The 16,362-nt window shown below is 39.8% G+C and overlaps 3 protein-coding genes across 3 annotated transcripts in view; 2 read left to right on the plus strand and 1 right to left on the minus strand.

Annotated features, from left to right (window-relative positions):
• Positions 1 to 5,032: 5,032 nt before the first annotated feature.
• Positions 5,033 to 8,253, plus strand: LOC311070305 (carboxypeptidase A1-like). Its single transcript, XM_084094084.1, has 11 exons — positions 5,033 to 5,146; positions 5,385 to 5,463; positions 5,721 to 5,855; positions 5,945 to 6,043; positions 6,255 to 6,353; positions 6,798 to 6,896; positions 6,977 to 7,087; positions 7,197 to 7,287; positions 7,415 to 7,614; positions 7,698 to 7,782; positions 7,869 to 8,253. Exons 1-11 carry the CDS (start codon positions 5,055 to 5,057, stop codon positions 8,054 to 8,056), a joined length of 1,278 nt encoding a protein of 425 aa, XP_083950210.1. The 5' UTR covers positions 5,033 to 5,054; the 3' UTR covers positions 8,057 to 8,253.
• A 770-nt stretch (positions 8,254 to 9,023) lies between these two features.
• On the minus strand, positions 9,024 to 15,000 carry cep41 (centrosomal protein 41). Its single transcript, XM_084095719.1, has 11 exons — positions 14,827 to 15,000; positions 14,316 to 14,379; positions 14,189 to 14,236; positions 13,325 to 13,386; positions 12,834 to 12,900; positions 11,887 to 12,037; positions 11,400 to 11,569; positions 11,244 to 11,311; positions 10,765 to 10,879; positions 10,321 to 10,536; positions 9,024 to 10,149 (listed from the first exon to the last, which is right to left on the minus strand). Exons 1-11 carry the CDS (start codon positions 14,857 to 14,859, stop codon positions 10,019 to 10,021), a joined length of 1,125 nt encoding a protein of 374 aa, XP_083951845.1. The 5' UTR covers positions 14,860 to 15,000; the 3' UTR covers positions 9,024 to 10,018.
• The window catches only part of poc1b (POC1 centriolar protein B), a 33,031-nt gene continuing 31,664 nt past the window's right edge, over positions 14,996 to 16,362 (plus strand). Inside the window, exon 1 of the mRNA XM_084095718.1 lies at positions 14,996 to 15,613. Coding sequence (XP_083951844.1) covers positions 15,599 to 15,613 — 15 coding nt within the window. The 5' untranslated portion in view covers positions 14,996 to 15,598. The remainder of the gene's footprint in view (positions 15,614 to 16,362) is intronic.

Here is a 16,362-nt window from a genome sequence, read left to right on the forward strand (position 1 = left end):
AAGCAAAAATAATGTTTTGAATTCACGCAACATTGTGACATCATCCAGATGCATCAAAACATGACCACCCATATTTATAATGCGTGTTATAATGCCATAAATCAGAATAATGGGAAGAAGGAAAAAAAAATCATTCCTAGAAAAACTAGTGATATAGAAGTAAAATGGGCATTGAGATTTTCCTGCTGATCTTTAAATTCCTCCAAAGGATCCGAAAGTTTGAAACAGGCGTTTATTTTAAACGGGCCCAATCAGATTTCAGATTTATGAATCTGTCAGCAATCTGTGTAGTATTTAATCAGACTATATTTGAGGGAATATTGGTGGAACTCTTTCCTTCTTTCCTTTTACCTGATAATGTTGAAAGCTAAAGTGATTGTAACTTACGTTCCCTATCAGTCAGTCATGTTTAACGCTCATCTGAGAGCCCAATCCCCTTCAAGTAGTAACCGAACAGGCCAATGCACATTGGCGATTGAGATTTGCATTGCAAGCCACTGCCCGCTTCCGGGTTTATAAGGCAGCATGCAAACACTCACATTAAGCTTTCGCTTTGGAGCCGAGCGTTGTTTCAATGTGCTCTTCAAACATCGTTCCAGAGTATCTGCTACTCTGGAATGATGTTTGAAGAGCAGATTGAAACAACAAGAGGGATCCTGTACCTGTTCCTGTGTTGGTGTGATGTTCCAGCAGAGGTCGCGAGTGTGTGCACGGTTAAGTTCAGCGGCTGTTCCCCTGGGTGCTTCAACATCTAAAGAGCAGTTTCCCCAAAAAAGTAAACACGTGTGTGAAGTTGCGTCTTTTTAAAGATGTCATTCCACCTGTGTGTTTCTGGATGCTGTTGTTTCCTTGCCCGTCTGACAGCCACGATCTCTGCCTCACGTGTCTGGGCCATAATCATGCTGAGCTGGCATTCGTTGAGTCATGCACCCACTCTGACTACCCTCGATGGCGGGGGACGGCCAAAGGGTACATAGAGATCCCCCAGGTGGAGCGTGCAGTTGCGGTGCAGTTGTGCCTGCATAATGCTGCCACCTGGAGGGGTCGTCAGCGTCTCCCATCCAAGGCCTGTAAGTTCTCATCATGGCCACAGCAGCTGCCTTCACCCAGGCCACAATGTCGATCTCCCCGCAGGAAGATCGTCTTCTCATATGTCTCAAGCCTCTCCCTCACGGGAACCATGGAGCCAGGCAAGTGTGCCCCCACACTCGCGGCCTCCACATCAGGACCCTGCGCATTCCGAGGTGGGCCCCTGTGCTCCACAGTGCTGCCTTGTCTGTTGCCCTCTGGTCCACCTTGAAAGGTGCCTGGAAACCTGGTTAGTGCTTACCAGCCTGTCTCGCTGGGTCATTCGGATGATCAGACTCGTCTATGCGATTCAGTTCGCCTGGCGGCCCCCCAGGTTCAGCAGCATCCGGTGTACCTCAGTGGCAGACAAGTATGCTCCTGTCCTGCGTGTGGAGATCGCAGTCCTATTGGCGAAGGATGTGATAGAGCCGGTCCCTCCAGCCGATATGAAGTCAGGGTTTCACAGCCCATACTTCATTGTACCGAAGAAAGGCGGTGGGTTTCAGCCGATCTTGGATCTGCACGTCTTTAATCTGGCCCTTCACAAGCTTTCGTTCAAGATGCTGATGCAGAAATGCATCCTCACGTGTGTTCGCCACCAAGATTGGTTTGCAGCGATCGACCTGAAGGATGCATACATTTATGTCTCGATCCTACCTCGACACAGACCGTTTCATATCAGTACAAGGTGCTCCCCTTCGGGCTGTCCCTGTCGCCCCACGTCTTCACAAAGATAGCGGAGGTTGCCCTTACCCCATTGAAGGAGGCGGGCATTTGCATCCTCAACTATCTCGAAGACTGGCTCATTCTGGCCGAGTCACGAGATCAGTTATGCGAACACAGGGACCTGGTGCTCAGGCACCTCAGCTGTTTGTGGCTTCAGGCCAACTGGGAAAAGAGAAAATTCTCCCCGTGCAGAGAATCTCTTTTCTCTGTACGGAGTTGGACTCTGTCAACATGAAAGCGCGCCTCACGAACAAGTGCGCCCAGTCAGTTCAACTGCTTGAATTTGTTCAAGGGCAGGACAGCAGTTCCACTGAAACTGTTTCAGAGGTTTCTGGGGCATAGGGCATCCACAGCCGCGGTCACGCTGCTCGGATTTCTTCATATGAGACAACTTCAGCACTGGGGTCCCGTAATAGGCATGGAACCGCGGCACACATCGAGTGCAAATCACACCGATACTGTACTTTCAATTCGGGCCAGTCGACTCTGACGTCATCCTGAGACCCCGGCCTGGATACATGGCCAAAGTTCGCACCACTCCTTTCAGGGACCAGGTGGTGAACTTGCAAGTGCTGCCCCTGTAGGAGGCAAACCCTTTTGCTTTGCTGTGTCCTGTTCGCGCCTTGTGCTTGAACGTGGACCGCACGCAGAGCTTCAGAACCTCAGAACAGCTCTTTGTCTGCTATGGTGGCCAGCAGAAGGGAAAGGCTGTCTCCAAACAGAGGTTGGCTCACTGGATAGTGGATGCCATCGTCTTGGCGTACCAATCCCAAGATAAGCTGTGCCCCCTCGGGTGAGAGCTCACTCGACTCGGAGTGTTGCTTCCTCCTGGGTCTTGGAGAATGGTGCCTCTCTGGCAGACATGTGTAGAGCTGCGGGCTGGGCGACACCTAACACATTCACAAGATTCTACAAACAGGTAATATGAGAGAAGTTTAACTCTGTGTCTCGCTTGCTGCACCATTCCCCTCTGAGGATGGGATATGAGCGCCTATTCTGTTCCTCAGGTGAGTTCCCCGGCTGGTGAACCCCGGGGGAGTTCCTCCAGCATAATCGGCAGTTAGATGCTGTTAGCCAGCCCATGTGTGTAACTCCACGTTACCTCCCTACAGGTAAGATGTGGTCTCCGTAGCATCCCTTTCCAGTTGGAATAGGCACGCTTTCCTAGTGTTATCCAATAATTTCACTGTACAGGGTTAAATGAAACGTCAGTGACTGACATTGTCCGTGCAAAGCCCTGTCCTTTCTTCCGCCTCAGCAGGTGCAGGGAGACCAAGCAGCTTACTCTGGCCGCTGGTAGGGGCAGCAGTTGTGGCGTCTTCCATGGGAATCCCAAATCGCCAGTTGTTCTGATGTGATGTTGAACGTGACTGACGGATAGGGAATGTCTAGGTTACTTATGTAACCCCCGTTTAGAGAAGGACGTTACATCTTGTCGCCACAACTCTGCTGGTACAACCGGGACAATGTCTCGGCTCCTCAGCGGAAAACTTAATGTGAGACTTTGCATGCTGCCTCATATACACAGAAGCAAGGAGTGGCTTGTGATGCAAATCTCACTCGCCAATGTGCATTGGCTTGTTTTGTTACCACTCGAAGGTGAATGGCCTCTCAGATGAGATACCAATTCGTCAGTTGTTGTCAGGGAACGGGGGTTAGATTTGTAACCTAGACGCTATCTTAACGTTTAGGTTAAATCCTATGTTTCCCTATCGGTTCTAAGAAAGACTTTTACCTTTAAAGAATAAGAGGTTAAATAACAACAACTTGGTCAGATAAATTATATTGGAGTCAGATAAATAATTTAATTATTCACTTTATCCTTCAACTGCTTTTTTCAACTGCTTTTTGTTTGGATTATTATGTTATTAAATAATAGCTCAATTCAAATGCAAAGGGGGTATTTCTATAATGCAAAAAGGCTAAAATATAACAAAAAATTAAAATAAATTATGAATGATAAAAAAAGAACTTTAACAGGGAAAATGGATATAAAAAATGTATTTAAAAACTTTTTTATTGACACACCTAGACTTTTGCTCTTTATCAGTCAACTTATTCAGTGTTCACCCTGTCAACATTTTCACTGGCCTTGCCACAAAAAAAAATTACTTATTTGTTTATGATTTCAAACCCATTCTTACTGAAGGACAAAAGACAAAAGGATCACTTCATTCTCGTCATTTCTACAAAATATTACATCAGCAATATTTGCAAAACAACGTCAAAGACATCACAGAAAACAAATTAGTAGGTTTGCGTAATAGACATACAAACAGAGGTGGACAGAGTACACAGCTTCATTACTTGAGTAAAAGTACAGATACCCCTTGCTAAATTTTACTCAAGTACAAGTAAAAGTACTACAGTCAGATGTCTACTTAAGTAAAAGTACTGAAGTACTTGTTTTTAAAAGTACTTGAGTATCAAGCGTACAAGAGTACATTTTCTAAATATTGCATTACTACTGCCACAGTGCTTACATTGGTAAACACAGCAAACACTTGAAGTGAAAACTATCATTAACTTGTTCAGAAAATTGAAATAGTCTGGCGAGGTGGAGCCAAGGGTTGGCACATTCCCGGGATGGACCTGCTGCGTCTTCATCCATTATTTCATCCATGGTTTCGTCTCTTATCTAAATCTGACCATGGAGTTGACTTTGGCGGAAAGCTAAAGGTGATTGCTGATAGGCTGTCCCAATCAGTGGCACCTGCACAATCCAATCACGTTTGAGAGGGAAACAACAAATTGAGGGTTTCCGAGATTTTTCTTTTTACCTTTTTTTTAGAAGTAACGGGTACTCACGGTTATGGATAGAAATGTAGTGGAGTAAAGAGTACAATATTTGCCTCTCAAATGTACTTGAGTAAAGTCATGAGTACTCCCCAAAAATTGTACTCAAGTAAATATACTCCGTTACTGTCCGGCTCTGCATACAAATATGTAGATTTTCCAGAAATATGAACTGTAGTGACTATAGATTGAATTTCCAGTTTACCTCCTCATTTGACGGTGAACCATGGACTTGAAAAAAGTACAGCAACTTGGTTTCTTGTCAATAAACCCTGACTTGCTATATTTAGAAACAGGAGAGAAAACAGATGCAATGCTCTCATCCTTTAAACTCCATCATCAGTATTTTATAACGTTGTGAGAACCAAAGCAGCAGGTTTGTCTGAGCCCTGACCCTGTTAGCTCCTCGAATCCAGTCATAATCACCACCATGATAGTAGGCCTATATAAAGGGGTTGCTTACTATGAGAAACTCTACTTCAAGCAGCAAGATGAAGGGGTTACTGGTTCTAACGGCTCTTTTTGTGGCTGTATTTGGCAAAGTAACTTTTGAGGGGTGAGTTCTCTTGTGTCTCCAAGTAGTCTATCCCTTACTTTATGCTGCCAAATTCCCAGCTAATAAATAAACATGTCATGTGTTAACATATTGTCCTATACCGACAGCTGAAATACAGAGAAACAAACTCTGACTTCCTTATGTGCCAGTTTCTGTTCTATTTATCTAAAACATGCAAAATACTATATTCATTATTCTGAATATTGAAGCTAAAGAAATTGGATAAATGTTTCTAAAGAGACCAGGTTCTTCGGATCACTGCAAAAGATGCAGAGCAGATTTCTCTCCTGAAGGAACTCCCTGAACAGACACTCGGGGTAAGTGTTTGTGAAGCCCATAGATCATTTGATTGTTTCAGATTTTTTGGGATAAAGGTGATGTTTATACACACACACACACACACACACACACACACACACACACACACATTATATATTTACAAACTTTTGTTAGATGCGATTAATCGGTTTGACAGCACAATGTAATATTTATTACTATTATATAGTTTATATTATACTCATATTTTAATGTAATATAAATTACTTTATTACACTATATTTTCATTTGTGTTCAGCTGGACTTCTGGATGGAGCCCGTTCATGAGTCCCTGCCTGTGGATGTTCGTGTTCCCTTTCACAGCCTCCAGGCTGTCAGGGCGTTCCTGGCATACAATCAGATCCCGTATAATGTCATGATTGAGAATGTTCAGGTGGGACTATTTCAAAGCTGTGGTCGAAAAAACAAACGAACAAAAAGCTGAAAAATCCTTACTTATTTGATGGCTTTCTGTAACATAAGGATTTGCTGGATGATGAGGAACGTGAGATGGTGAAATTTCGCGCCTTCCCGAGAAGTACCGATGATTTTGTCTACACCACCTACCATGACCTGAACTCTGTGAGTGGTGCAACTTTAATTCAATAGCTTTACAAGACATTCAACTTTCAACATCAGCCTTTTCAAAGAAACTATATGATGTTTTATTGTACTTTAAAATTGTTTGTATCAAATGTGTTTATGACTTAAGTTAACTTTTTTTTGTGTATAAACCTATAGAACCTAGCTTTACATACATCCATGTATTTGATCTTCACCATGCTATTTGCAGATTTACTCTTTCATGGACATGCTCGTGGCAGAAAACAGTATGGTCAGCAAAATTGTGATTGGTCAGAGCTATGAGAGCCGCCCCTTGAACGTCCTGAAGGTTGGTCATGACTCACAATCAATAACAATCTTATGATATTATTTATGCTTATTTTACTATTAGGAAACTTTAATTATTACATATAGCAGGATTTAATAGAGATTTGCGTATATCTACATGCAAGATTAGTGTGTCACAAATCATGCTGGTAATAGAACCTTGCAAAATACCAAATCTCAGATGAGATATTGCACACAAGCTATGATAATACTATGATTCCAGTAATGATTTTTAGTATAATAATTTTAGCTAGAAGCTAATAAGGTGATATCAAGATGCAATTTTATTTCACTGCTAGACTACTTGCAGAAAAATGCATGCTTTACAATTTCCAATGTGGTGTATAATGTAAATTTGTATTAATTAGGATGCATGCAGCGTAAGTAATATAAATGTCAGGATAAATGAATATTTGTTCATTATGACTAATATCCTGTCACTCAGTTCAGCACTGGAGCGAACCGTCCAGGTATTTGGATCGACACTGGCATCCACTCCAGAGAATGGGTCACCCAGGCCAGCGGAATCTGGTTTGCCAAGAAGGTAATCTGAAATTCTGAAATACAATCTATGACAGCATAACTGAATCAAAGATTTATACCCGTGTATTTTCTGTTGAGTAGATCGTGACTGACTACGGACGTGACCCCGTCCTCACCGACATCCTTAACAACTATGATATCTTCTTGGAGATTGTCACCAACCCTGATGGTTTCGCCTACACCCATAGCAGTGTGAGTTTAATGCCTGGAAGACATTACATGCACATTCGGTTTAACAGAACAACTATTTTAATGAAATTTGCCCCCTTTCTTGTGGAATCCAATTGGTTGGTTGTTTAAGGACCGCATGTGGCGTAAAACCAGAAAGCCGAACCCTGGCTCCAGCTGTGTTGGAGTTGATCCCAACAGAAACTGGGACACTGGCTTTGGTGGTGAGATGTAGCATTAAGTTTGGGATATTGATTCTGATTGATTTATATATTCAACGATGTATATACTGTTTATACTATTTATACTACTGTTTCAACTATATTATACTATACTGTTTTTCGTCTATAGGTCCTGGTGCCAGCAGTGACCCGTGCTCTCAGACCTACCATGGACCCAGTGCTCAATCTGAGCCAGAGATCAAGGCCATTGTGGACTTTGTGAAATCTCACGGCAACCTCAAGGCCTTTTTGTCCATTCACAGCTATTCCCAGATGCTCCTATATCCACATGGATACACAGCGACTCCTGCCAAAGACCAGGCTGAACTGGTATGTATGTCACAGAAACATGCTGATTTTGATGCTTTTAACATATTCGATCTGTTCAAATCAATTCTGCATTGTCCCTTCAGCATGAACTCGCAAGAAAGGCCATCACTGAACTTAAGTCTTTGTATAACACTGAATATACATTTGGCAGCATGATTACTACCATCTGTAAGTACATTTCCAGTGAACCTAAAGATTTAATCTAATATCATAATGACTATTAATCTCATTGTTAACAATCTTTTTGCTCTCAGACCAAGCCGATGGAGTCACTACTGACTGGACTTACGATCAGGGCATCAAGTACTCCTACACCTTTGAGCTGAGAGACACTGGTCGCTATGGTTTCATCCTGCCAGCCAATCAGATCATCCCGACTGCTGAGGAGACCTGGCTGGCCCTGATGGCTATCATGGAGCACACCAAGAATAATCCATATTAAACATACAACAGTATTTTTGTGATGAGTCAAAGTGCATAAGTTTGTAAGTGTATGCATGAAGTAAGGGATAATGTACAGTCAGCTGGTCATTATGGCAAAAAGGGGTTTATTTCGTGACAATGACTATCAGATAGTAGATTATCCATCTTATTAAATTGCTTCTTGACAAATGAATAAAGCTATGGACATGAAATATTGATTTGAGTGGAAAGTGTTTTATAATCTTATCTGTAAGAAATTTTTTTGATGTCAAGAATTCACGTTTTTATTATTGGAAATGTAATTCCTGATTTTAACAATTAGAAATTGTTCCTATAAAAACTCCTGATGTCAAGAATGATCATTTTAACTACTGATAATTGAATTCTTGATATCAGATTAAAAGTCAAAGCAGCTTGCCATTGTTGCGCCGGTTAGTTAAGAGGTCTGATATACAGCGTTGCAAGCCAAGGACGACAGTGAATATTAGAAAATATTAGGCCACTGTATAATAGTCTGTTTACAGCTTAGCAACAAGACACACACGGCAGTATCACAGTAATAATAATACTAAGTCTGAAGTCACTGTAAAAAGTTATCAGTTGACAACTTCATGTAATAAACTTCATGGACTTGACAAGTCCACATAACTTAATTTTTTCAATCACTTAATACATTTAAGGTAACGGGTTTCCTCATTTTTTTAAGTTAAGTCAACTTATCATTTTTTATTAAATGCTGCACTGGTTAGTTACGAGCAGTCTGATTTAGAGCATTTGTCAGGGACGACTGCGAACATTAGATTGCCTTATTAATACTTTAACTGACCAACTAGAATCAAGTATTACAGGGAGTTATACTCGTAATAAACAATTTTTGAACAATGACTAAAAAGATCATTGTCATAACAGCTCAGCTCATTAGATCAAGCCATTTCTGAACATACATGATAAATATCCTTGAAAGTCATGTAGGTACCACTTAGGTCTTCAATATAAAATTGATCTTTATTCATACTTTCATTACAAAAGAACAAACCAGGTAGTTTTCATTATATAGATTACATTAAATTATGAATTAGTCAATAAAACAAGGTCTATGAAAGAACAGGAATAACTGATTTCAGTCAATCAGCACAGACAACAAAGGCCAAACAAACCAGTCAAAGCTCTTTCTACCACTCCATGTACACATTCCACCAACACTGACTCCAATAAATGCACTTTAAGTTCCTTCATCACACTCTGCAACAAAGCAAAATTTCACACAGCAACATCAACTTCATTAATGCCAGCAATCACATCTACATTTCATAATATTCAAATCACAGTTGAGCAGATCTTCCGCACTAGTTCAGAAAGCATCAATCGTTTAAATAAATGCACTGAATGAACAGATTAGCTATAGATTTAAGGCATAAAAAACATGAAGCACATCTAAAATACTTCTAAAGTAATGCGCCATACATACTGCGTCTACTGAGCAAGTAAACATACAGCATGCTCAATGAACAGATCATGTCATAGCAAAACTAAAGCAAATAAAATGACCACCAAGAGGTGTAGTCCTTCCACTAAGACCTGCTTACTTATGTAACAGAGAAGAACCCTACATATGCATTAAAACAGCTAGATGTCAAACCATAGACATCTTGTACCATCATTACAGTATAAATGGTTCTTGATGCCAACAAGTTGATGACTGCGCAAATCAGATTTGAAACATGTAGTTTAGATTTGGAGTCAGCAAGTGCAAAGATATGTGTATAAACTGAAATAATAAAACAGTGCCATTTGGGTGTACTACCAGGACCAATAAAATGTTTAATTTCTTCCAGTGTACTTCTGAGAATTAAACTATGTGCATGTGGCCAGTAGTTTAGAATGTCCATCACAGATGTTCACAGGAATCCTGCAAAAGTAGAATATAAAGGCTTTATTTGCATTGAAGTGAAGACGACAATGGTGAGAGTGAAACGGAAGGTTATTTCCAAGGCCGACTGCTCTGCGAACGGACGCTTTCTGATCCTGCTATGGATGAGCCCTGTCGACCGCTCCGAACTGTAGATGCTTTGGAGCCAGCGCTGCTAGTGGACAATCTACTGCTGAGACGACCTAAAATGTGTGTGTGTGTGGGGGGGGGGGAAATAGTAATATATTAGTAATTGTAAATGTGGCTCACAGAATAAAATAAAAACGACATGAGGGTGAGTAATTGATGAGAGTTTTTTTTTGGTCAGTGAAAATGGTTATTTCATTTCATCATTTTTGAAATGGATGACTCACTGCCGGGCTCGCTGGGTATTAACACCTCCTCTAAGTAATGCTGGATTCTGCTTTGGTCCTCTGAGGTGAACCGCCACTTTTTTTCTGCTGCCTGTGACGTCTGCCGTGGCACCGATCGCTTACGACCTCCAGGTCCCGTGGGTGATGGCAGACAGGAGATGGGAATGGAGCCTGTTGTCATTCCTTCAGGGAACTTCTGAGCAACCACTTTTAAACCTTGTTGAGAAAGGAAAAGATGAATACTGAAATACTGACAGGATTAACCCACGTGTATTCTTTGGAGATAATTGAGACCCCAATGATCTATGTATAACAATATTCATTTCAAAAAGAACTTCTTATTTTCCCTTCTATGAGAAGTAATGTAGAAAAATATTCATGGAAGTCTTTGAGGTTTGTTATCAGTCTCCAGTCTGCCTGGAAGAAGTCATCACGATGACTTACCCCCCGACAACATGAAGAGATTCTCAAACCCTCTCTCGCACATGGTGGTGGCCGCTTGACTTGCTATCCTCTCATCTTCATCATACAAAATTATGATCTTTCCCGATGCATTTTTCTGTGTAGCTGTTAAAGATTTTAAAATTAGGAATTTGAAATGACAGAAACGATTGATCGTACAAAAACAGTGCGACTTTTTCCAATGGTATCCTGGGGTCCTATGAATGAATGCACAATTGATATTTTTTATGTTATTTATTTATTGTTCATGAATTAAATCAAATTATTTATTCCTTCATTCATAGGACCCCCTTATAAGTATTATACATTATAGCGCATTTCATAAATGTGCATCAAAATTGATGAATAAATAAATAAAAATATTCATTTATTGTGCTTCTGTGCATTAGATGCACATTATAGGTTTGCGATATGTTTTAATACAGAACAAACATTTTCACATATCAGGAATAAAAGGATACGTAATCAAGGACTTCTTTCGTGTATGGGTTCATTGTCCTTGATAAGGTCGCTATGGGGTAACTATAAGCTGTGAGCAAAAAAAAGTTTGTTAATAATATTATATTAATGTATTTCATGCTTTGAGCAAAATTCTGTTTTCCAGGTAAGTTTCCTACCACTGATAATATGGCACTGGTCATACTGCTCTCTGTCCCGCACATCCAGCAACAGATACGGGCAGTCAGGTAAGGGGCACTCTGTGGTGTTGGAGGTAGACACTGGAGACAGTCGGATGGTCTTCTGTCCGTTCCTGTCCAGATCCATTTCTCCCACGCCACTGATGACACTATGAATGAGCCCAGAGATTCTCGATTACATCGAGTGAGGACAGTCAGGGGTGCTCAGTGTTACAGGCTATATCTCATTGTTCCCCCCCACAGGGTCTCTGAGGACGGAGTCCGATTGCACCGACTGTCCCCAAACAGACTCATTGGCACTTGGGGCCATGAGAAAGCAGCCTGGCCAATGAGAGCTCTTGTGGGTGTACAATAGAGGAAATGCTAGAGGGGGGATCAGTTAGATGCATAAAATGATATTCTGATGTGACCGGTTGAATTAAGGACATGGACAGGTGTGTCACAAAAACAAAAGTGATTTGACTACCTTTGGAGTGTAGATCTAGGAGAAAACCCAGTGTTGCCGGATTCCTCATTGTTGATGCACTGTGAGTTGAGAAGCGTCGGCTCTGGGGAGCCATTAGTCTGATCGGAGAAGCCGTCGAGCCCCGTTGATGCCGAGAATATTGAAATATCATCTGAAACCATATACAAAATAAATAAATAAAATGAAAACAGTTGTCAGGGCGTTGCTATGTGGTTGCTAATGTACGGATAGTACATTACGGATAGACAGATAGTAGGGAAAAACTGCTTTGCAAAGCTCCTGAGAAAATTCACATTCACTCGCGCTACTTTTGTTATTTTGTTTCCCCAAGAAACTTTACATTTGCTTGCAAATATTTTGCATTCGTTTGCGCACACATTTCGTTCCCTGAGGAACTTTGTATTTGTGCGCGCAAATTTTGCATTCCCCAAGGAACTTAGCATTTGTGCGCACAAATTTTGAGTTCCCCGAGGAACTTAGCGTTTGCGTGCACAACTTTTGCATTCCCAGCGGAACTTTGCGTTTACTTTGGACAAATTTTTGCGTTCCCCAAGGAACTTAGCATTTGTGTGCACAACTTTTGCGTTCACTTGCACAAATTTTGCATTGCCATGAGCATTCGCTCAAAAAAGCATTAAAATAGTTTTCCTCCCAACTTAAATTGTTTCCATCTGCAGGTGTGCAGGCTCATGCAAAAGAAACAAGTGAACGCAATGTTTCTCAGGTGAGCGCAAAAGATTTGAAAGTAAACGCAAAGTCACTGCAATATAATTTTTTTTCCTCCCATCTCATGTTTTCCATAACCATGTCCCCTTAGGGGCTCCGTACTAAAGTGTCCTGAGTTGTAGTTAATATGTTGCTATGCGGTTGCTAGGGTGTTAATTCATAATAATTGTTAGTAAAAACTACTGAGAATAAAGAGTAACATAAAAGAGAAATGAAACTACCATCTAATCCAGGCATTTCATCATTAATGTTGTCATTCTGATCTGACACCGAAGCAACTTGGATTACCTGAAAAAATAAACAAATAAACAATTATGCACACACACAATATACATACAATTAATAAGTGTTAGCAAAGACATTTATATCATCAAAAAAAAAAATTTGAAAATAAATGCTGTTCTTTTGAACTTCCTCTTGCAAAGCACAACTTTTTTCAACATTGTTAATAATCATAATACAAAGATTTGTCTCTTGATTAGCAAATCAGTATATTAGAATGGTTTCTGAAGGATCATGTGACACTAAAGACTGGAGTAATGATGCTGAAAATTCAGCTTTGCCATCACAGGAATAAATTACATTTTAAATTATATTAAAATAGAAAATAGTCATTTTAAATTGTAATAATATTTCTAAAAAAATATTTTTACTGTATTAAAACTGAAAGTAAACCATGTGTTTTATAGGCTATAATTTCTTTTTCACTTACCAGCTGAGCAAATGTAGTCACTTTCAGTCTTTTAAATAGCTCATCCTTCCTGTATCTGTAGTCTGGAAAAAATATATATAATAAACATGCATTTCAAATGATGCAGAGCTGCTGCACAAAAACAATTCTGATGCATTTTACCTGGATCCTGAGTGTTACCATTTCTCACTTCATCTTCATTTAAAGACACATCATTTAAATTCACACCCAAAATATCAAACTCCATTTTGATACAGATTAAACTCGCTAAACTTGACTTTAACAAGCCAATTGCTGCTGCAAACTGAGACGAGCTCTGCCAACGTCTCTTTTTATCTTTGGCAAGAACTCCATAGTCCAGCCTCACCATCAAACCCACTGTAAGATGCCAAGTGACACCACTGGATGAGGTTATGCATCTCGGTTTCACTACAGACAATCTTGACAGAGGAATAACTGTAATCTACAGTACAATAACCATCCATTGCTCATGCATCAAAAAGGAGGAGCAAGACTTGCTTATCCTTGAGAAATCAGAGGGAACCTGTAACAAGATGACCAATATGGACAAAGCAGTCTTTCTCTCCTCATCAGGTGAGTAAATATAAGTAGGACAAGTACATTTGGAGACAAAACAGCTGAAACAAGTCATTAAGGAGCTGTTCACAAAAGATGCATTACTGTGCCATTCTGCACTGTTTTGTATATTTTTTATGTAAACACACACTAGTTTTGTTTGACCACTGTGATGTGCTTGAATGTCTGCGATTTGTTAGGTGTTGTAAAAAAGTTAGAATAACCCTTCTGAATTAAATGCACCATGACATTTTGAAATATTAAAAAATGTTTCAGCAATAATATGGATTTATAATATTCTGAACTTACTTTTCTTGGCCTCCTCTAGTCTCTCCATATATTTTGTCAGGCTGAAGCCTAGAAAATAAACAGGGTTAGTCTATTTTGTCATATATGCAATGAATATTCAAAATGTTAGTCACCAAAAAGTGGATACCTGTATCAAGTCGTGTTTTTACATGTTGATATTTGGGGTTCTGTGGAATCCTCTTTTTTAAATACTGAGGGAAAATAAGCATCCATTTCAGTAAAACATACTGCCATTGTGTAACTAACTATTCTGAAATAATTGTTTTTGGGATCAATGTAATTGTTTAACGTTGGTTTCTCATCTGAGAAAATTATGTGTATAAAAACAAACATTGAGTTTAATGGAGTTTGCAGTGAATATAAAAGCCACTGTAAGCTCCAATAACATCCATTAGTATATATAAATGGTTTATTTATTGATTAGCACTGGTAGAAAATAATACAACATGAAAGCATCAGCAGTGAACTGGTGTTGATGGTCAGACAGGTAACGGACATGGCAACGGAGGAGCAGCTGCGCCGGTGTCAGATTCCCTTTTAAACCCCAGCTTCCCATGTAACGTTGAAACATTCCCTGAGCTAGCTTTCAACATATACATTTTGCAAATGACACTTTGCAGAAACATAAAAACACTGACCTTTGAATCGCCAATCCCTAGCTTGACCGACATTTTACCGTAGCTGAGCTTCGGCGGCTAACGTTAGCTTTCAAAATCAAAACTCAAAGCGTTGCCTCTTTGAGCAAAATCTTCACTGATTGGCCCGTTGAATTGGTTATCCAATCAGTGACGGAGTTCTTTTAACCTCAATGCTAGTTCTACTGCTTTACCGTTTGGGGTTGTTGCTATGCAACGGCGTTATTTCCAATGCTTTTTCAATTGTGCAGTGACAGAGTCCCGTCGGCAGAATTTATTAAATGCTTTTTCTGATCTATGTATTTTAGCAGTAATTCCTGAATTTTTTTTTTTTTTCTGAAGACAATTGTTTACAATGTTAGGCTTGGATATGCAACTAATTAACTCTACAGACAGTATAATCTTAGTAAGACAAGCTTGCAAATTTTAGTTTTAATCCCAGCAAGCCTTCTGTTGCATTAGGAGGATGGGTTACATTAGCGGTTTCAGTTGACTGCATTAATGCAGAGGTTTATCTGTGTAAAATAGTTTTTTGTCAGTCTTAATAACGATTCATACATGTAAATAATTTGAATCGGAAGGGATTTTAAGTCCACATTGCTCATCTAGTCCCGCTGACTCGATGATTCGGAGCGTGATTTGTTTGGTCTGGGGAAAACGCGGCTTGTTTGACAGATGGGAAGTGGCTCAACATGAAGGAGTTTCACTTGTTTACTTGTAAAACAAAGAACAAACTGCACGAAATTCAAAAACTTTCTCGACGTTTTCCAGAACAATGGCGTCTGTAATGGTAAGACTACTTAGCAGAAACATTTTAAAGTGCGAATGTAGACATTTTATATCGTTTCTGGTTTAATTAGCTCTGTGCAACTGTGCTGGAAAGTTTCGTGTATTTATGTTTGAATATGGAGATACTAATATTGGTTATATTTGACAAAATTGACCGTACAAAACAATATAATTAGCTAACAAAAAGTACTATGGAACTAGCAGTTTTAGACATTGTAACGTTACCATGGTACAACCATGGTGTTGTCACCATGTACAGGTGAAACTCGAAAAATTAGAATATCGTGCAAAAGTTAATTTATTTCAGTATTTCAATTTATAAGGTGAAACTAATATATTATATAGACTCATTTAATGCAAAGTGAGATATTTCAAGCCTTTATTTGTTATAATTTTGATGATTATGGCTTACAGCTTATGAAAACCCCAAATTCAAAATCTCAGAAAATTTGAATATTACATGAAATCAATTTTAAAAAAAAGTATTTTACATACAGAAATGTCAGCCCTCTGAAAAGTATAATGGAATTATGGAAGACCAGGATGCTTCAATAGCGGCCTTCAGCTCTTCTGCATTGTTCTGTCTCATGTCTCTCATCTTTCTCTTTATTAAGTCCAGAGTCAACGCAGCCGTCTACCAGGACATTTTAGAGCACTTCATGCTTCCTTCAGCAGGCAAGCTTTATGGAGATGCTGACTTCATTTTCCAGCAGGACTTGGTATCTGCCCACACTGCCAGAAGAACCAAAA

Source organism: Abramis brama, assembly GCF_963993115.1.
Source record: "Abramis brama genome assembly, chromosome: 20".
In the NCBI taxonomy this organism is placed as follows: Eukaryota; Metazoa; Chordata; class Actinopteri; order Cypriniformes; family Leuciscidae; genus Abramis; species Abramis brama.